The 21,135-nt window shown below is 44.1% G+C and overlaps 1 protein-coding gene and 1 long non-coding RNA gene across 3 annotated transcripts in view; one reads left to right on the top strand and one right to left on the bottom strand.

The window, feature by feature from the left end:
- ABCA12 (ATP binding cassette subfamily A member 12) overlaps positions 1–21,135 on the top strand; it is a 60,265-nt gene that overhangs the window by 13,177 nt on the left and 25,953 nt on the right. For both annotated transcript variants that reach the window (XM_088167478.1, XM_014881970.2), the window contains 20 exons: positions 404–657; positions 768–880; positions 1,311–1,435; positions 2,212–2,385; positions 3,272–3,436; positions 4,467–4,668; positions 5,257–5,396; positions 5,952–6,071; positions 7,191–7,281; positions 8,622–8,801; positions 10,284–10,590; positions 12,650–12,764; positions 13,919–14,248; positions 15,081–15,150; positions 15,252–15,386; positions 16,043–16,198; positions 16,925–17,102; positions 18,542–18,760; positions 19,503–19,699; positions 20,282–20,442. In XM_088167478.1, coding sequence (XP_088023604.1) covers positions 404–657; positions 768–880; positions 1,311–1,435; positions 2,212–2,385; positions 3,272–3,436; positions 4,467–4,668; positions 5,257–5,396; positions 5,952–6,071; positions 7,191–7,281; positions 8,622–8,801; positions 10,284–10,590; positions 12,650–12,764; positions 13,919–14,248; positions 15,081–15,150; positions 15,252–15,386; positions 16,043–16,198; positions 16,925–17,102; positions 18,542–18,760; positions 19,503–19,699; positions 20,282–20,442 — 3,432 coding nt within the window. The remainder of the gene's footprint in view (positions 1–403; positions 658–767; positions 881–1,310; positions 1,436–2,211; positions 2,386–3,271; positions 3,437–4,466; positions 4,669–5,256; positions 5,397–5,951; positions 6,072–7,190; positions 7,282–8,621; positions 8,802–10,283; positions 10,591–12,649; positions 12,765–13,918; positions 14,249–15,080; positions 15,151–15,251; positions 15,387–16,042; positions 16,199–16,924; positions 17,103–18,541; positions 18,761–19,502; positions 19,700–20,281; positions 20,443–21,135) is intronic.
- On the bottom strand, positions 1,997–6,283 carry LOC148223138 (uncharacterized). Its single transcript, XR_015804691.1, has 3 exons — positions 6,256–6,283; positions 3,973–5,697; positions 1,997–2,122 (listed from the first exon to the last, which is right to left on the bottom strand). It is a non-coding gene; the product is annotated as an uncharacterized LOC148223138 (long non-coding RNA).

Consider the following 21,135-nt stretch of genomic DNA (forward strand, 5'->3'; position numbering starts at 1 on the left):
GCCAAGTGTCTTTCCTGTGCTGCAGTAGATGACCAGGTGGTATCTGAAAGGCCAAACCTGTTGTGCAAGGTAGATTTATTTGGTCTCTGAGAAGATTAATTAGTAAAGAGGCAAGTGCAATGGAGTATTGCTGTCTGAGTGTGTTGGGCAGGGGAAATGGCATGTTAAGATTTGCAAGGTTTCTTAAATCCAGCCAGGTCTGCCAGAAGCTCACACTGTGATTATCATGAGCTGTTTTATTGGAGACCTTTTCAATGAACTAAATATATATATATTTTAAAATCTTAGTCCTAAGGAGAGACAGAAAGGGACAGCTAGACTCTTTAAAGCTTGCCTTTTATCATTCTGTCATCTAACTGGTGTTTGTGCATTTGTCTTCCTTTTTTCAATATGTCCTTTGAAGATCTCTCATCTCCAGGATCTGACAGCACTTCTGTGTGACTATGAGAGCTTTAAGTCAATCCAGCAGCTCTGCCACCTCCCTGAGGTTCCCTTTGGGGAGCTGTGTGAGCAAGGCCAGTCTCAGGAGCAGCTCCTCCGTGCTGCTGAGCTGAGCAGCCAACTTGTGACCAACATACTGAGCCACAGGAGGATTTCCCAGGAGCTCCAAAATGTACTCATTGGGGATGCCACAGACATCCAGGCACAGCTGAAGTGGTGAGGCTCTCCCTCTGAGCTAGACTGTTTTACTATTCTGTTTATGAAATGACTTCTTGCCTTCTCTTTATATTTTCAATTTTGTTTGTTGCTTTGTTTTTCTAATTCAGGCTTCAAGAAAATGTACCAGAAATTGCTTTCTTTCAAGAGATTCCTCAGTATATGGCTACTTTGAATTCCATGTTGAACATCACTGAGGGTCTGACAGACTCAAACAAGCAAGGTACTCTTTTGTAGTTTCTTTACAGTGTTGGTAAGCATCACCACTGGTACCACACTTTCTGCTGGAAATCCCAAGAATTGCCTAGCTGCCAGGAAGAAGTGGTATTAGTGAAATAACCATACACCATAACCTTGGGATCCTTTATCTGGGGTACTTCTAGAGCCTGTTCAAAGAAAGTGTGGTTGGGTTTTTTTAAAAAGAAAGCACCAAGTCTTTCCATCTGAGCAAATTTTGCTGTCCTGAGATGTGAGAACGCCAGCCCACAAAACCAGACTAAAACATAAGAAGTAATTAATGTATGTTCCAAATTTTTTTTAGTTTTTTCTTAGCAGTGAGGTTAGTTCACATAATGTCTTCTCTGTGTGCTTGAGACTTGATGTGTGTCTGGAGAAAGCTGTTACATCAATTGTTCTTTGACTGTTCATTCCAGAAAAGTTAAGAGATGTGTTTAAAAATGTGGACCAGCTCAAAGAGGACCTCAGAAACACAACAGGAATGTCCACAGCCAGCATTGATGCTCTTCTGGAAGCATCTTTCCCAGAAAACAGCAGTCAGGTAAGCTTGCTGTTATCCTTTGGGAGATCTTGTTGCTTTCTACTGCTCATTAAAACTATAATTTGTTAGAGAATGCAGCTAAGCAGGTCACTGGGTGTGTGACAGCACAGATGACCCTACAGGGATAGACAGCAGAGCATGTTATGGATTGGAACAGCCACCAGGAAAGCATCTCTGTTGCCAGCCCAGCCGTTGGAGACTGGGAGCCATATGGTCCCTTTGGCTGTCACCAGGAGCTGCCTGGAGAGGGATGGCTCTGATCCAGAGCAGGGCACAGCTCTCCTGGACACACTAGTGAGGGCTGAGCAGAGTCTTTAGTCAGGTCCTGGTCACTGTAAAGTTGTCCCAGTCCAGGTGGAAAACTACATTTGTAACCACAACATGTGAGAGCACTCGGGGTCCAAAATACCCTCCCAGAATGAGAGATGAGCTTCCCTTCCCCAGCCTTCTGCTCCTGCAAGCAGAGCTCCAGATGCTTTTCCCCTTCCCAGCCATCTTGTGTGACTGGGCCCCAAAGAGCATGCTCTTTTCCAAACTTCACATGCATCAGTCAATGAGAAATTGAAGCCACAAAAGCTTTTACTACTGTGCAAGCTGGGTAGTAAAACACAGTCCTTAGGATTTGTCCCTGGGAGCAGCAGTAATGGGCAGGCATTTTCTTGGTTCTTGGGTGGTTGAAATATGGCACTGTGGAAAGAACAAGAGCCAGGCAAGATTAATCCACTCATGATGCAGGGCACCCCTAACAATTCTCTTTTCCCTTTGTGCACACCCAGCTCATCTCCCAGGTGCTGCAGCTGGAGTCCTGCAGTGCCCATCCCACTGAGCCACAGCTGCAAGTGGTGGTGCAGGAGTTGTGCAGCTTCCCTCTGCCAGAGAGAACTCGCAGGACCTACCTCCTAGGGGTCACCCTCTTGAGACACTTGGACATTTACAATTTCTTATACAAGGTTAGTGCTGGATTTTTAGAGTGCTTTCTACAGTCTTTGCTGCATGCCCTGGCTGAAAGGTTATGAAATATCATTGCAGTGGCCAGAAGCTACACTGATTTACACAAGCCAAAGATCAGGCTTTGCTCATGCAGCAATTTTTATTGCATATCCATGCTGTGACAGCATGGATATAAATGAGAATCCCAGCTGGTGTAAAGCAGCAAACCTCATTTAAAGGCACTGGACCTATTCTAAATGCCTCCCTATCTGCTAGTATCCTTTATGTGCTGTCACAACCTCTTGAACACTCCCAGCTGACCCAAAAATAAGGTACTGAGCTAAATTTTGTGATTCCTTGAAAAGGAAAGCCCTGGAAAAAGTCCTGTAAAATATATTTTCCCTATCTCTTTGTAACTAAAAAGTTATTAAATCATGCAAATTTCCCCCCAAATACAGAAACAGCATCTAAGAAAACATTCTTGGAGAAGTGAATAGTGAACATGTATTTAAAAATACAGGAGTAATCCTGGGCAAAAAAAAAAAGTTGTTAAATGACCATGCCAATGAATTTGGGCTCAGGTCAAAAGTCACTCATAGTGTTTGACACCTGTGCTATGTGAAATGAGAGATTTGATCATATCCCAGCCAGTAGGTGACACATATTTCCCAACTGTAGGTGTTTGAAAACACGCTGTTAGATTATGTAATATTCAGGGGAATGGTTTGCAAAAGTGCTTGGGGATTTAGGAATTCATTTCCCATGGGACACCCACTCTGTAAAGCCTCCTAACAGTTTTGGAAATCCCACAGTGCTCATGTTTGAGTTGACACAATATGGGCGTGTGCCTGCCTGTGCATGCAGATTTGTGCTGATCATGATTGATTTCCTTCCTGCCTCTTGCAGATGTTTTTCCCCAAGGAGCTTCAGAAACCCATGGACAAGATGTTAGGCCTTCTGACAAAAATGAAATATTTCAGACACCAGGTTGAATCTGGCATTGATCCATTGCTACAAGCTATTCATTCCCTGAAAAAGCTCCGACAGTCCAGGAAAATGCCACTGACTAAGGTATGTGTAGTGTGCATGTGCTTCAGAGGCAAAATACCACTGAAATGGTTTCCACAGTTATTTCTTGCCCTAGAAGCCACGGGTGCATTCAACCATAGATTCTTGTTTTGAAGCAACAGTGTTCTGAGAAAAAAGCTCTATCAAACTTATCTCTGGATGTGCTCAAGGCCAGGCTGGATGGGGCTGCTGGCAGGTGTCCCTGCCCATGGCAGGAGGTTGGAATGAGATGAGATTTATGGTCCCTTCCAACCCAAGCCATTCTGTGCTTCTATGTTGCCTTCCTGGGAGAGTTTTGATTTGGGACCATCACGTGCTCATGGGTGGGGAACATGTGCTGTGGGAGAAGCACTTGTAGCAAGAATGTCTTGAAGGAGGGAGGATCAGCAAAATACTGGAAGGATCAGCTGGTGAAAACAGCTAGAGAACTTCCCACTAAAGCAAACCCACCAAAACGAGCAGCAAAAAACTGCCTTAGCTTTAGTGTGCATTAGATCACACCCAAAGCCTCAAGACTGCCCAAAGCATTCAGTACAAACCCATTACTGCTCTGACAGCTGCAGTAACTCCAGGGTGCACTGCCTTCATCCAGCATGGTGTCCAATCCATCTCTGATCCACAGTCCAGGAGAACACAAGTGACAGGAATTGTTCCTGGTCATCATTCTGCCTGCACATTGCAGAGCCACGTGCAGCCATCGACTAGGTGGGGACAGTGATGTGCACATCCATGTGACAAATCTGTGCTGTAACCCAGGTGTGTGAATGTCACCAGGCACACATTATAGGGAGTTTCTCTGCACACATTGTAGGCACTTCCCACACTGGCTGTCAGACCTGGAAATAAATGTGCCACCTCTGTCATAATCAAAAAATGCATGATTTCCATGGGAAGTTCCTATTTTTATAAAGGCAGACTTCTCATAAGAAGGAAGAATAAAAATGTTCAGTCCTTTCCTTCTCATTCTATTATTTCTCTCCAAGTGGGGTGCTTTCAGCATGCAGGATTTATTTGTGTTTGGTCTTTTCTGCAGGCATTATTTAAACCAAACAACACCAGGATAACACATGGCACTTTTAAATCCATGTCAAAAGTCCTCTGCAACCAGGAGATCACACCCCTGTTTTTTGAGTCTTTGCTTCCAGACTTTGGAGACCCTGTAAGCAACAGTTCTCATACAGAGGATGTCTATGTCCAAAAGCTGATGAGGAAATATGGGATTCCTCAGGATTCCAGTAAGTCTGGCTTTTCCCTAAGGCACAAACATTTCAAAGCTGAACTCTGCTATTTCCAGACAGATCTAGTGCTGAGCTATTCTCCATATGTCTCTGAGGGCTCTAAGTGCTCATTATTTATGGTAGCTGAAGATCTGCACTGCTCTAATTATTGGTGGTTTATTTTCATAAATGTTCAAAGGGAAAACTGCCCGTGCAGCAGAGCAGTGCTTGACACTGAACTATCTCCCATTTGTTGATGGTCTGGTCCTAGGGCTCGACAGGTCACTGCTTTTTCTTGATGTGTAGTTTTTCTGACTGTACTGACATTATTAGCTCCTCTGAGTTCACAAAACTCCATTTAACCTTCGAGCAGATAATGTTGGCTCCAACAGCGAGACTCTTGTTGTCTTGAGTTCAGCAACAGGAGATCTTGGGGGTGGATTGCTTTTGTCAAGATGCATTAAATCAGTCAGTGAAGAGGGCCCTAAAGTCATTCACTGGCCACAGCAACAAACTAGGCAGATGGGAGAAAAAACACACTGGTAGCTTTCTTGTGTCTGGTCTGTTTGTTCTCTGTGCAATTTGTTTGCTTTTCTCCCCTTGCAGCCCCCTTTTGCTTATCCTTTTACCTGGACCTGGTCAAGACCCCGACTGGAGCTTTGATTTGGTCTTTCTTAAAACCAATGGTGCTTGGGAAGATCCTTTTCACACCAGATACCCCAGAAACTCGAGCAATCATGGGAAAGGTATGGCTCTGTTCCAGGACATCAGGATGCACCCACTCCAAAGGCTTGGAATTTATCTAGCACAGGCTTGTTTCCCTGGGAAGCAAAGAGCTGCTTTCTCACTGTTTGGACTATTAATCAAATTATCTTTTCCTACTTGCCTTGCTGGCCATATGAGTCATCTTTGTCTTTGATTGAATCTTCCCTCCAGAAGCTGCTGTTGGTCTAATATTTATAGGACAATTGTTTAAGGTCTTCAGGTTATGAAGTTTCACTTCCATATTTTCAGCCAGTAGCAGAGATGTGCCTCCCAGTACAAATGCTGTAACCAGTTCACAGGCAGATCAGTGGTAGAAGGAAAGCAGATATTCAAGACATGCTCTAAATATAATATTTTTAAGTACTTGCATAAATTCAGTGTGTAAAGGGGCATTTTGCCAAACAATGAGTGGATGCTAGGAAAAATCCTAAGGAAAACAAATTTGGTCTCAGCCTGTTTTATTGATTTATTTATTGGTTAAAATCTGTAAGGTAATTAATAAATTAATTCTTATGTATTGTGGGCTTCTTTTGTAGTCAAATGCAACCCTGGAGCATATGGCTGAGCTAGCCCTGAAGTCCCAGGAGTGGCTGGACCAGTCTCCTGTCATCATGAATTCACTGACTAAGTTAAACCAGACAGTTCCAATGATCAAGGTATGAATTCCTACCTCCCCTCTGTCTCTTGCCAGGAGGGAACTGGGAGGATGGATTTGTTCACTGAAGTAAACTGGGGTTCCAGGCACATCTTAGGTCAGCTGGGGAGACCCCTCTCAGGATATCCTGGACTTCACAGTTTCCATGCCTGCCTTTTCCCTTAATAGAGATGCTCCTGACTCACCTTTCCTTGCAAATTCTCTTTCTCAAATGAACTGTTTGTAAAATGCTCCCTGACCCTGGCCGTGCTGGGACCTGCTGGAGGGCCAAGATGAGCAGGGAACACTCTTCAGTTTGTAAATTAACTTTCTGCTTGATGGAGTGATCCAGCCAGCCAAGACAGGCAAGAAATGACTTTTTCAGAAAATGAAACAGTATCCTTAATAAGCATGTAGTTCTGGGTACACACGTAAGAGCTGGAAAATGTTTTGTACCTCAGTGAATGTAAATAAAATTTCTTTTTCCCCCTCCTAAGAAGCCTAGCCTTGCTTGGATACAGAAAGCACTAGACTGTAATGTTGCACACACTTGTTTCCCATTCTCTATAGTAAAAGTTGTCTCCTTTTTTTACAAAAATGAGATCCTTGGAACCCAAAAGCATTAGAAGTTAATTTTGGGGGCTGGAATTCATTCTAGCTCCCATGGCACCAAGAGAAAATCCAGAGTGAAGTATGCAAAAGTGAAATTAAATATTCTCTGCTGATTGCAGTCATTGGTGGAATAATGAAATATTCAGCCAAACAAAAACCTGTGCTGATCTCCAAGTCAAGTTTTGGTTGGCTACGTGTTGGGCACTGGCTGTGTTCACAAGACTTAAAACAGACACAAGGGAAATTTACTCCTGGAATAACTAAAACTATCCATGATTTTTTTGATGTGCCTGGTGGAGACTCAGTAGGCATCCTTTCAAAGAAGCACTGACTTGGACTCAGAGAGCTCTCTGTGACACTCTCATTGCTGGCATTTCCCCTTGCAGATTCAGAGTGAAGGGAGTAGGGAGGGGGCTGTACAAATGCTCAGTGAAGGCAGCTGCTCTGTTGTATTGTAGAAATACACAATGAGTGAGCTCAAGAGGCTTCTGGTCAAACTGATGCTTTGTCTTTATCTGCTTGTTGATAGAACGCCCTGCAGAATCCCTTTGTGCAGGTTTTCATCAAGCTGATGGTGGATTTGGATGCAGCTGAGCTCCTGAGTCAGATAAATGAACTGGGTAAGTGTGTCCAGATGTGCTGCCCTCTTCCTTACTTGTACTTCAGATCTAGGAGCTCTAGAGTCAGCCAGATGCAGCCATCACCTAGTCTGCCCTTCTCTGGCCCATGTTGGAGGCTCTAGGGCAAGGCAATCCCAGATGTGATCCAGAAATCTTCCAGGGAAAAGACTCCTGGAGAGCAAAGTGCTGGTGTGAAGAGATGTTTCTCCTCTGGGTGTTAAGGGGTGGAGGGATGGGAGGCTTTGGCGCGGTGTGTGGCCACTGGAGGACACTGTTTAGCCGTAATTATGACTTCAAATGAGCTACCTGGGACTGCTGGAAAATGTGGAGAGCTCTCTTGCATCGCGGCGAGGTTCAGATGGAAGGTTCTCCAGAGCAGAAAAGCCAGGGATCAGATAAACGTACCCAGGCTGATGGAGCCAGAGGCATCATTGCAGGAGATGCTCTGCTGCAGTTTGCTGTTCTCTGGTGGGCTTGCAAGGCCCTTCAAGGTGACATTTGCTGCTGTGCACCGTGAGAATCACCAGTAACAGTGGTGGTGGGTACATCCCTGTGAGTGCACATGGGGATCACAGTCCCTGCCTGCCTGGCCTTGCTGTCCCTACCTGCTTTTGCAGTGAGTGGCCAGGCTTGTCACCATAAATTTGGACTGTGCCAGCAAAGCCCAGCAGCAGCCAAGAGTGATTATAGTCTGTTGCAGTCATTTACATCCAGTTGGTGATGACCCTTGTGTTATTCATGAGCAACAGCTCCTGCCTTAACTCCCCATAAAGCCACGGTGCCTGCAGCAGCTGTTTCATATTAGTTACCTTGCATTATGCAGCCACCTTTGGAACCTGCCAGCAAACAGCAGCATCTTTATTAACTGCAGCATCAGGTTCAGTCCACACATCAGCACAGCACACACAGCTCTGCCTTGATGTGCTTGGATAAAGCACATCTTCCCCTGGGACACAGCAGCTCAACAGGCGAGCTGATTACATCCTAAACCAGAGGGTGTGGAAGGAATGGTGAGCACCAAGAGCAGGTCTAAAGCCTCAGCAGGTTAGTGGGGATTTCTGATTTGGGATGGCTGTCACATCCCATTGCTGGCATCCTCCCAAAGGCAAACTCACGAGCATATTACAAATGATTAACATAAAAACTGGGTCAACAGCATGCCTTCATTGCATTGCTGAGTACAGAAATGTATTTCACACTTCATAGTTAGTATGATGGGTTTGGGGTTGTTTGCTTTCCTCCTTTCTGGTGTCATCATCAGTGTGAAGGAGTGGAATGATGGAGTGGGTTTTTGCTGGGTGTAGTGATGCTGGAGGGTTTGTTTGTGGGTTTTTCCCTAGATGATATCCGGCTGGAACTGCAGAACAACGCTGACCTTGTGGATCAGCTGAACACTTTGGCTGCCCTGGCTGTGAACGTGTCCTCCTGCGTCTCCTTCAACCGCATCCAGCCAGTGCAGGACTTGGATGAGATGGAAGCCGTGGCTAAGGAGCTCTTCCTGAAGAATGAGCTCTTTGCAAGTATGTGACAGTCCCAAATCCCCCTGTTAATTAATTTTCACCTGATAGAATGTGGGAATGCAGCATAAAATATTTGGCTTTCCAGCAGCAACTGTTGTGGTCACAGCTCCCACTGCAGTGCAGTTGATTTTGGACCTGCACACTGAGGCCTCCTTTTCAAACCTCCTCTTCCCTTACTGTGGTCAGCTGGTGATTTCTCTGGGTTAATTCTCACTTTGAATAAAATCCCACTGCCCCAAGGTGCCCTTTGTGCAACCACTTTCTTTCAAGCTCCCACAGGGAAAGGTGCTTTAATCAAGAAAGATATCAGAGAATCATTCAGGAAGGTTGGAAAAGACCTTTAAGATCCTCAAGTCCAAATATGAGACAATTCAATTTATTAGAAGGTCATAAATCACTTGAGATATTCCAGCCAAGCACCATAATGATGTAGTGGCTCTTCTCAGTCACACTTTTCACATTTGTGAAATCAGACTGCAGAGAGGGGTGGAGGGAGCAGGAAATAGGAACTTACTTTTGTATCATTAATATATCTTAATATTTAAAGAAGGCCCTCAATTAGAATTTACTCATAAATCCTGTGACCTGTTTGGTTTTATACTTCGTAATTGAGGGCTAGATAGAAACTTCTGCTTCTCTTGGAACTTCAAACCCTGGTAATATTTGTCCTTTCCTGTAGTAGCAGTTTTCTTCTCTGTCTGTCCTCCATTCTCTGATATGTTTTATATATGGAATAATCAGGAAAAATGCTCTGGGTAGAAAAACTCTGAGGAAACCTTGTAAAAATGAGGAGTTCCTACATATCTGTGTGTGCTACTCCCGTGCTGTCAGCTCCAAAGGAAACCCTTTTCCCTGTAACAGTGGGGGGTGTTTTGCACCACTTAATTCATGGTTTGTCTTAAGTCTCTTCTGCCTTCACTCAGAGCCAGGATTAAAAAATACATGAAGGAAATGGATTTTTTCGTGTTTGGGCTTGGATGTTTGTTAAATCTTATCTAAAGTACAGAGGGTTCAGCAACACTTCTAACTACCAGCTAAAAGTGAGCAAAATGGAGCTGAATCGAGGTAGTTACAATGTCTTTTGAAGCTGAACAGTCCAATAGAGAATTAACACCTATATTATTTATACTTTTGAACCAATAATGAAATTTCTGTGACCCTCAGTGCAGCACTGACTGTCCAACCAGAAACTACTGCCTGAAACAATGAAGAAGAAGGAAGATGAGCACTGAAAGAGACACCACCCAAATTCCTCCATCTTGTCCCATACCTATTACTGTATTATAAAAACCTTCACATTTGAAATCACACACTTCTATTTAACTACACACCCATGATTTTAACTCCATCACTCAAATCTGGAGCCTTCTCCAAGACCTGAAGTCAAAAGCAGTGTTCTCCTGGGGGTCACTGCCAGAAAGCACAGAAAGCTCAAAAAACCCCAGATTTCTGGGATTCCAACATTTCCCTTTCTTTTGCCAGGTATCATTTTCAGGATGCCTTCAAGCTCTGGACACTCAGTCCATGGGGGCCTGTCCCTCCCTCCTGTGCTCAATTACACCATCAGGATGAGCAGCAGGATAACCCAAACCACCAACAGGATCCGGGAGCGCATCTGGACCGTGGGCCCACACAACTCCACCTCCCAGAGCCAGATTTACAGCAGGGCCTTCATCTACATCCAGGACAGCATTGAAAGGGCCATCATTGAACTGCAGACTGGCAAGAAACCAGAGGAAATTGCTGTTCAGGTCCAGGCCATGCCTTACCCCTGCTACAACAAGGATATGTAAGTTTGGGTGGCTTTTCGCTTCATGTTTTGTGTCAACTCATCTTGTCTGGTGGAGTTCACCAGCTCTGCTGGTTTTCTTCATACCATAGCATAAAAATCATTTAATTCTGTTCATTTGAGTTTTTTTCTCAAGGGGTTTAACAAAACTCTAAGATGGTCTGTTTAGTTTTCCTAATCTTTTGTTTTCTGTGCTGTCTTTATACATGGATTGTGGTGGTAACTGTAGGTTTTACAGCAGGTAAAATTCCCTGCCCCTGTTTTATTACACATAATGGGGTTGGGAGTTGGCAGAACTTGGGTTAAATACGAGTCTTGGCTTGTTCTGCAGGTGTTCACATGCAGACAATGCAGCAGAACTTGGAAAATGGATTTATTGGGGAAAAAAGAATGCCTAGGTTTATGAGCTTTATGGTGGCCAAACTGAGTGCAAAACACATAGGGAAGGGATTTCAGTGTCCATCAGGGACCACTGGAGGATGTTCAGCAAGAAGTATTGAGAGATGTGAAGGTCACTGTGCCCTGACTGAGGGTCTCCCTTGGAGCAAAAGGATAGGCTGGACCTAGGAGCTTTTCCTACTGAAAAGCATCCATGTCAACTGAGTGAGCCAAAAGATTTTTTTGGAAGCTATAAGATATCATTTAGGAGCCACATCAGACCTGCTAATCTCCTGTGTCAGCTGTCACTGAAGTAGGAGCTGGAGACCTATAACCTCTCCTCAGGGCAGCAGCATGTGAAGTGCCCATCAGGATATACAGGCAGGAAGCATCCAAACCCAGTTCTGCAGCAAATTCCTGGCTTATTGCTGAGAGAGGCTTTTGTGCAGTGATGGACTGGCTGCTGGAAGCACTGACTCCAGTGCTGTCTGCTCCTTTTTGTTCTTGGGCTGCTGGGAAAACCACTTGCCTTTGGGTTTCCCTCCCCAGCCTGGGTTCAGAGAGATGTGTTTCCTCAATTATTAAAATAACTCAAGGCTTTGGATTTGCATCCAGCAGAAATCATCACAAAATGCCTGCTTATCAATTGTTATTGCACAGTTGTCATCCTGTAGAGAAAAGGGAGATATATATATATATATATAAACCAGTGCACAAAAGAAGTTGGGCTCTGCTGAATTTTTAGGGGCCTTTCCTGGTTCTGTATAAATAAGACTTCATTTGCATGGAAGCATTTCCTAAAGCGCTGGTTTGTAGGAAATTTTCAGCTTTACAGGTCAAAAAAAACCCCAAACAAATGTAATGTTCATTTCTCACTGTTATTCTACATTATTCCAGGAATAACACTGATTATGGGTTTTAAACTAGGTTTAGAAATTAAGGAGGAAAGCATAAGCCTTGCAGATGCAATGAAAGGAATCTCCTGCTATAAAAACTTGCTTTCCATGGCAAAAGGAGAAATTTATTGTTGGCTACTGTTTTGGTTGGTTGGGGTTTTTTTGGTTTTGGGTTTTTTGTTTTGTTTTGGTTTGGTTTGGTTTTGTGGGTTTTTTGTTGTTGTTGCTTTTTTTGTTTGTTTGTTTACACATGTGGCACTGGAAGAAGGTTTTAATTAAAGTGAGGAGCCAAGAAATGTAACCTGGATCTGCATTGCCTGTCCTGTGGGGTGGTAGAACAGACAATCTGTAGGAAAGCATCCATATCTAGACTCCAACAGCAGGAAATATGGCCTGATCATGAAATTTGGCCATTATATCTGTGAACAGAACTGGGAATTATGGCTGGCTGCTGGGATGTTTCCAAATGGCAAGCAGCCCATCAGAGAGCCACTGCCCATGGCTCTTCCTGCTCCTGCCAGTGGTGCTGCTGAGCAAGGAAATCCCTCTGCAACTTAAAAAAAAATAAAAAAGATTCTGAGGAGTCAGGAGTTTGATGAATAGAAAATCCAATGCAATGGCAAAGGAGTCCTTTTTTATGTAATTATTAATTTTACTCCACATTTTGAAATATAAGCATGTCTTTTCCTGTGCCAGAGTATTGTTCTGAAAAATATATTCTTGTATAAAGCCTTAATCCCCAGAACATTTAGTATTCAGCTAAAGCCTGCTTTTGCCTTTTACAGGTTCTTAACCAGCGTGACCTACTCTCTGCCATTTGCTCTGATGGCTGCCTGGGTGCTGTTTATAGCTGATTTTGTTAAAACACTTGTTCAGGAGAAAGATCTGAGGCTTTATGAGGTACGGGGGAAACTTTCTGGGGCGTGCAGAATTATAAACAGATTTTCCTTCTTCGTGGTTAGTGTGTCTGATGTTCAATATTAAATGGAGCAAAACAAGAATTAAGGAAAATATTCCAGATAGCTATTGTTAGGTATGTTAGGTGACCTGCAGTGTGTGAATTCTGGCATTATAACCAAGCTCAAAGCCATGGAAGTGCAGGGTGTTTGCCCTTCAAGTGGAGGGAATATTGCTTTGCAGTGCTGAACACAGGAAACGTGGGCACCTCACAAAATTACAGGGTTTCTGAAGATTTAAAGCTCTCTAAAAATTGACTTTGAGTCATATCTACTGGGGACAAAGACATGAAAAGTGACTTATTTCCTATCCTTGAAGTTATTATACTTAATATTTCAGAAGGTGCTACATATTACATCAGCTCCTCTGAAATGAAGTTCTTATTCAGGTTGCCTCCTGGAAAAGAAATGACATTGAGACATTGGGAATTTATTAAATTAACTCAGGTTTTCAGTGTGATCACTGTCAACAGAGATGAACAGCAAAGGACTTTTGTCAAACTAAGCTTCAGCAAGCAACAAAAGCTTTGAGCAGATTTGTTTTTTATCCAACACCATGGAAACAAATACTGATTCACCAAAAACACTTTCAAGAAAGGACACTCTGACCTGGGATGAGGTGGAAAACAAATGAACCCCAATGTGTGCTCCCTGGCATCCCCCTTCTCTAATTTAAGCAACCATTTTCACTGTCTCCAAGGACCAGGGCATCATTAATCGTTTTAGCTGTGTAATAATCCACAAGAAGACACCAGCACCTGTAGTTTCTTCTGAATTTATGCAAGTATGGGGAATTAACCATCAATAATATAAATTAATCATCAGCTAGTATAAATTAATATTTCTCCCTTCTAACCATAGTAATTTAGCTGTTATTTGTTGTCTTGGGGTTGTGTGAGAAACGTCTGGTTTCAAAGACATTTGAGAGTTTTTAAGCTTAAGCCACTGGATCAATTAACCAAAAGGCTTTAGAAAACTTACAAATATAAGGCCAGAAGCTGCTTTGGAACATGTGAAATCATTCAATATCAGCAGAAAGATCTCTTCATTTCTCTCAAATGCCACTTGTGATTGTTATTTTCACCTTCCTCTCTACAGTACATGAAGATGATGGGAGTCAATGCCAGCAGCCATTTCATCGCCTGGTTCATCGAGTGTGCCATCTTCCTGCTGATCACTGTCACCTTCCTCATTGTTGTTCTGAAAGTGGGGGAGATCCTTCCCAAAACAGACACAGCCCTCCTGTTCCTGTACCTGATGGACTACAGCCTGTCCATCATAGCCATGAGCTACTTCATCAGTGTTTTCTTCAACAACACCAACATCGCGGCCCTGGTGGGCAGCCTCGTGTACATCCTCACCTTCTTCCCCTTCATCGTGCTGCTCGTCATCGAGAACCACTTGAGCTTCTCTGTCAAGAGCCTCCTGGTGAGTCCTGCTGCTCCACATTTCCAGGCATTGTGTGGAGGCACTCCAGGTTTTATTGTATCTCATGTCCCAGCCACGCAGGAGTTGGGTGCCTTGCTGAATTCCGTCAGTGGGTGTTGGCAGGCATGGTTGGAGAGTTGGCCGTGGCCCATTTGAGGGACACCTGGGGTTGGCTGTGTCCTGTAACTGAAGGCACCACTTGTGGAATTTCAGTGAGTTCCCACCTGCCAGCTCACAGTAGTTTGAGCTATGTGCTTTCCCCTTTGGAATTACAAAGGAAAATGGGCTGCTTTCACCTGCTCTGAAAAACCAGGCTGTCTCAGTAAAGGGTTTGGGGAGCTCATTGCTGCCTCAGACCATCCTTTGACTTCCTGTGTCTCAATTCCTACACATGGGAGTAGATGTAAAGCCTTGCTTCTTACCAAGGGACAGAGTAGGTAGGTGTTAGATTCCAGACTCGTTTTCTTCGAGTCACCAAATTCAGGAAATGACATCTATTAATGCAAGTGGTAAAATAATTAAGCTCCATGAGGTAATTCTCAAGCACTGCTGTATTTCAAAAGCCTAAAATAAAGCCCTGTATGAGCGAGGAAGTTGTGTCCTGGTGTGGCAGCAAAAGAAAGTCAAGCTCTAAGGAGATATTTCAGCCTGTCACCAGGCAGCACTTCCATCACAGGCCTGGTCCAGTGCTCCTTGTGACTGCTGGGAAAAAACCAAACCCAACACTCATTTTTCTGGCTGTTGGAATAACCCAGTGAGGTACCTGACTGACCTGCCTTCTCTTTGAGACTAATTCAAATGTTCTTTGTTTTTAATTTTGTTTATTCCCCAGAGTCTGTTGTCTCCAACTGCCTTCAGTTATGCAAGTCAGTACATTGCTCGCTATGAGGCACAGGGCATAGGTGAGTTTTTGGCAGACAGAGCCAGGCTTTGATCTCTCCTGGGGGTGGTATTTCACTGCCTGAGGTGGGTTCTGATTGTATTTGTCAATTCCTCTCTGCAGGACTGCAGTGGGACAACATGTACAAGTCCCCAATGATTGGAGACAACACTTCCTTTGGCTGGATGTGCTGGCTCATTCTGATAGACTCCTTCATTTACTTCATCCTGGGCTGGTACATAAGGAATGTTTTCCCAGGTAAGGATGCAAAGCGTTGAGGGTGGTGCTGTAGCATCTCTTTTAGAGAGCAATGAACACTGAGCTGGCTGAGGCAGTGAGACAGTGCACACACTCTGTCCCAGACCAAAGGGAGCACGACTCTGTGGATGTCTGAGCCTATTCATGGCACTGACAGAGAGCAGAGCAAGGAAGAATTAGAGTTTGTCAGCCTGTCATATGGGTAGGTGGGTCTCCTGAAGAAGCTGAAGCCAAGGACACAGGAGGGTGTGATTGCAGACTGGTGGGTGAGAGGGGAACATGTTAGACTGCATTTGTCAGCTGAGTGATTTTGAGCTGTGTTACTTACATCATTTGGTTTCAAAAAGTAATTCCTGCCTTTGGCAAGAGCCAGTACATTCGTCTTTTGCTTTTCTTCCCCACCTAATGAAGCAGTCCACTGGCATACAGAAATCTACCCAGTGGAAAATGTAAAGTTCTCCTGCCTCCAGCTATGGAGTTACTCAGAATAACAAATTAATGAGTGCTTCCTATTGTGCCAATCACAAAAAGTCTCTACCAAGTCCTGGTAGTGCATGAAGAAATCTCTGTGAAGTTAATTTTTGCTATTTTGAGTACACCCCAACAGTGGCACTTCCTTAGGGACAGATACCTGAATGAGACTCCTGTTCCTGCAGGTAGATATGGCATGGCTGCTCCCTGGTACTTCCCACTGCTTCCATCTTACTGGATCGAATACAACAGCTACCTGCCCTTCTGGAATGAGAAACAAAGAGGCCTGCTCTTCTCCAAGCTGATGTTGAGGAAGGAAGTCACCCTCCCCAATAAGATATGTATGTGGATACTAGATGGGGTAGCAATAATAGCTTATATTTGGGGTAAACAAAGCCAAATTTGTAACTCAGAAAACACCATTGAGTGTTATTTTGAAGTACAGGAAAAATTGAAAGCTGGTACTCACATGAATGGAGATTTGGCCCTTAAATTATATTTGTTCTTCCTATTTGTTGTGGAGAGTCACTACCGATTTTCACACACATATTCATGTATATTGTGGTTGGGCAGTTACCTTCCATGCCTGTCTCTCTCTGTAGAAATACACTTTTGTTTGGGCAAGCAAATACAGGTTTCCACTTGGCAAAGGGCACGTGTGCTTCTTTGCTTATCTCTTTCAAAATTTAGCCTGTAAAATATTGAGATCACACATAAAAACTTGCTGGTTCCACCTAACTTAAAGTAACTCCGTAGTTGTGCTTCATGCCTTCTAATTTTCTGTGCTTGCTTAGTATAAATAAAGTTAGGTGCTCTGAAACACCTAAATATGAGACCTTTTCAGAAGTGATTAATGCCTGTTGTCAGGAGTTATTAGAAGCTTCAGAACTAAAAAGGAAAAATCCCAGAGAGCTCAAAATTATGCAGATCTGGTGACATGTTCTTAATATTCCTGGCTGAAAGGTGCCTGCCTTTGCTGTATTTTGTTTTTTTCTGAGATAAGAAAAGTAGCACAACACCTGCTGCACTGCAGTAACTGTTCCTGACCCTTCTCTTTGTTGTTAAAGGTGCCTCCCACCCTCACGTGGAACCAGAGCCCACTGACCTCCCCTTGGGAGTCTCCCTCCATGGCATAACAAAGGTTTATGGATCCAAAGCTGCAGTGGACAACCTCAGCCTCAACTTTTATGAAGGGAATATCACTTCCCTGCTGGGACACAATGGAGCTGGGAAAACTACCACCATGTGTGTATCCTTTAATTTATCCTGCTCGTTTTTATCCTGTGGGGTGTGGTTGGATGAGCAAGAGGGTAAGTGGGGCTGTGCAGCAGTGGGAGAGTGAGGAAGGTGCTTCATTAGGCCAAATCCCTCAGGTAGTTTCATCTTGTTCGTGGATAACCTCAGGAGTTCCTTCATCCCTTAGAGTTCTTCAGGTTCTAAAAGGTCCTTTTCTGCTTTTTAATCTGGTGAGATACCTGGGGCACACAGCACAGCAGCTTTTCAGGTGTTTTGTTCCATGGCCTGGGGTTAGGTTGTTCTGGAAGCTGTGCCCACACCAAAGCTGAAGTGATACTAGCAAGGAAACTTAATAAAGATACACTTCAGCTGTACAGAGTCATGTGTTGGCTGGGCTGGAATGACAGGGGATTAATGCATTGGCCTTTCAGCCTTGCTGTTTATAAATTATTATTTGACTTGTTAGATAACAGCACTAAAACAGACCTGTAGAACTTGATTTCTCCACTGATATATATGTGCATATCTCTGAAAGCAACATTAAGCTGATAAATAGAAGCCTCAGAAGAGCCAAAACCAGTAAGACAGATGTGTGCTTCACCTCAGCCTGTTATCAATTCACCTCATATTCTGTTTGCAAAGTGTAGCAAAGGTGATATGCAGAAAAGTAGAAAACCTTCCTGAAACTTAGCACAAGCTTTAAGTCCTGAGTAAGGTCATAAGTTACTGCTTTTTAATGATGGGTAAAAGTCCCAGGAGAGAGAAAAACTCTGCAAAGGTGAAGGGCGGTCTGAGATGCATCTTCTCCCTTTAGTCCCTGCAGGACAGCACCAAAAATGAGCTGTAATGTGCAAGTAGTTATTCTGAGCAGAGGGAGTTTGACTCAGCTCTTGCTTGGTGGGTGATTATTTGCTTGAACTAGATGAAAGTGCTGCCCACTGTGAGGTGTCTCATCCAGAAGTCCTCTCCCATTTCTCATGAATAATGGCAGTGAAATCAGGTTGCCATGCTCTGCTGTGATTACTCAGATGAAGAGGTGGTTTTCAGTCTTAGCTGTGGTTACAATATGAGGCTGTCTGCACGCTCCAGGCAAACCTCAGAGAAAAAAGAGTAACTGCATTATATGAATTCCCAGTAATTAAACTGGAATTCAAGGGCATTCCTGAGAGTGTGGGATATGCAGTGGCAGAGGGAGGCTGAAGCAGGTAAAAGTAGAGGTGAGGGGTAGGCAGGGTGAGCTTGGAGCTTGTCCCTGCAATCCCACAGAGGATTTCCCAGAGGGAAACAAGGATGTGCATGGATGTTAATTGGCCTTTGCTCTGCCAGAGCATGGCTGGGCAGCAGGACACACAGTGGGCAGTGGTGTCTGGCTGGAAGGAGAAAATTACCCATGGCTTCCTCCTTTTTCTAACTCCCCCTTTCTATTTCTTTTTTTTTATTTTCTTCAGATCTATTTTGACCGGGTTGTTCCCTACATCATCAGGCACGATCATTGTGTATGGCAAAGACATCAGGACTGACCAGGAGGTGATCAGGAAGAACATGGGGGTGTGCATGCAGCACGACGTGCTCTTCAACTACCTCACCACCAAGGAGCACCTGCTGCTCTATGGCTACATCAAAGTGCCTCACTGCAGCAAACACGAGCTCTACCAAGAAGTGAAGAGGTAGAAAAGTAGCAGGGTGGGAGAAGGGGAGAGAGGGCTGTCAAAATTGTTGTGCCTGCAAAGCTCCAAATCACGGATTGGAGGTCTTGTTGCAGCTCCAGCTTAGGGTTCAAGTGGTGCCTTGCTCTGACTAGAGGAGTATATTGATACCTATGCTGTAAGAAAACAATATCTCCTCTCCAGGGGGTTTACAGGTTGCTGTGGCAATTATCTGGAGATGAATTTATAGGCCTAAGGGTCTATTCCTTGCTGCTTTACAGTTTTCCTGAAAAGAGATTTAATCAACCAGTCAGAAAGATGATGTTGGCTTTATTGGTTCTGTGGAGAAATGAAGCAGCCAGAATATCCCAGGGAGTTTGGATCTTAGTGTCTCAGTTGATGGGGTTGAGCCTTTAACCTTGACTTGTCAGATGAAAACTTTGAAAACATCCTCAAAAATGTTTTAAATTAAAAGCCCAATGACTGAGCTGCAGGGTGACTCTACACTGTGACCACTCAGCAGAGCAGTCCATTCTTGGGCAGGTTTTCATTTGCAGTTACAGTTTTTTTCCAGGTATTTTCAGATTCCCTGAAAATTCTTCTCCATGGGACTCATCCTAAAGGCTCATGGTGTAATTCAGCAATTCCAGCTGAACCATAGGAATACAGATATTAATGGGGATTTTAAAAATTGAATTTTTTCAAGCTTGGAAAAGATGCTTGAAGGACAACTTTTGGGAGTTGTTTTCCCTCTGTTTTGCAGGACTTTGAAGGAGACTGGGCTGTACAGCCATCGTCACAAGCTGGCTGGCACCCTGTCTGGAGGGATGAAGAGGAAGTTATCCATAGCTATTGCTCTCCTGGGGGGATCCAGGGTGGTGATTCTGGATGAACCAACCACGGGGGTGGATCCCTGCTCCCGGAGGAGTATTTGGGAAATCATCTCCAAGAATAAGAAAGGTACTGCCCAGAGACAAAGGTGATTTGTGTCACTTTACAAAGATGGTCCCAGTGGCTTGGAATTGTGGGTTTTGGAAGCCAGAGAGAAAAAAAAATTTGGGAGACTGGGATTTTGCAATTCTGGAAGGTGCATCGGAGTTGGTTTCTGTAAATTCACAGTGTCATTTGAAAAATAACTTCACCATAGAACACAGCTTGCAATACTGTAAAATTCATCTCTCTTGTTGCCTTTCATCCAATTTCACTAATAATTACCAAAAAATGCAGTTGATTTTCACCTGATACTCTGTGTCCCCTCCTTCAGCGAGGCTTTCATGTCTCACTCTTGAGATAAGGACAGATCTGACCAGAATGTGGTAAAAGAAAATTGTTATAAACATTCACTGTATTGGTTTAACAATGTGGACTTCTTTGCCATGGACTGATCCAGAACAAGGGGAAGCTCTGGAACCCCTGCAATTATATTGATGTGTAGGGAAATACAGAAATTTTTGAGAAAGGAAAGAAAAGAACCCAAATCCTTCTAAAATCCAGTTTTGCCATAAAACCAGGTGTTCATTGTGTGGTGGCTGTGTTTTCCAGGCAGAACCATCATTCTCTCCACACATCACCTGGACGAAGCAGAAGTTCTGAGCGACCGCATCGCCTTCCTAGAGCATGGAGGGCTCAAATGTTGTGGCTCACCTTTCTACCTCAAGGAAACCTTTGGGGATGGCTACCACCTGAGCCTCACCAAAAAGAAGGTTTGTGTCTGAGCTGCTCCTAGAGCTCCTGGCAGCTCAGTCTCCAAGGGAGTCATCAGGGCTGGTTGAGGGATTTATTGGCTTTGTGAAAACAGGAGTGTCAGTGCTCTGCTTTGTTGAAAAAGAACAGGGTCTCCTTGAAGGTTAAAGGCAAGGCTGGGTGCAGAATGTGAACTCTGGAGTTCAAGGGAATAAAGCAGATGGAAAGAGCCCATCCATAGTATCTGGCCTGGGGTAAAGTGTTCTGCTTGCAAGGAGTGAGGAACTCTGCTCTTGCTAGCATTTATTACAGTGCTGTTGGTAGCCCCAGCGCACAGATACCGTGAGACACCAGCCTCTCTTCCAGACTGCTGGCACTGGAGACAGAGAAAATGAAAAAAGACCCAAAAAGCCCTATTTTTTATGGAAAAAAGAGAGAGTTTGTGCTGGCAGCCACGTTAAGCTCTCTGGTGACCAGGCTTTTTCTCAGTTGTACTACAAATCTCTAGCAGTACAAAGTGGTTGATTCAGCCCAACCTGGTGAGGTTTTGGATGGACCAAGATGGGAGAGTGTCACATGTCCCTGCCAGAAACCCACTCTCATCTGCTTTTGATATTTACCCTGACATGTTGGATAGCTGGACTGAGATCACTTACCAGTTATGCTCTGGGACAGGATCTGGGCTATGTCCTGCAGAAGGAAGGTCGACCTTA

This window comes from Sturnus vulgaris, chromosome 7 (assembly GCF_052056855.1).
Source record: "Sturnus vulgaris isolate bStuVul1 chromosome 7, bStuVul1.hap1, whole genome shotgun sequence".
NCBI lineage: Eukaryota > Metazoa > Chordata > Aves > Passeriformes > Sturnidae > Sturnus > Sturnus vulgaris.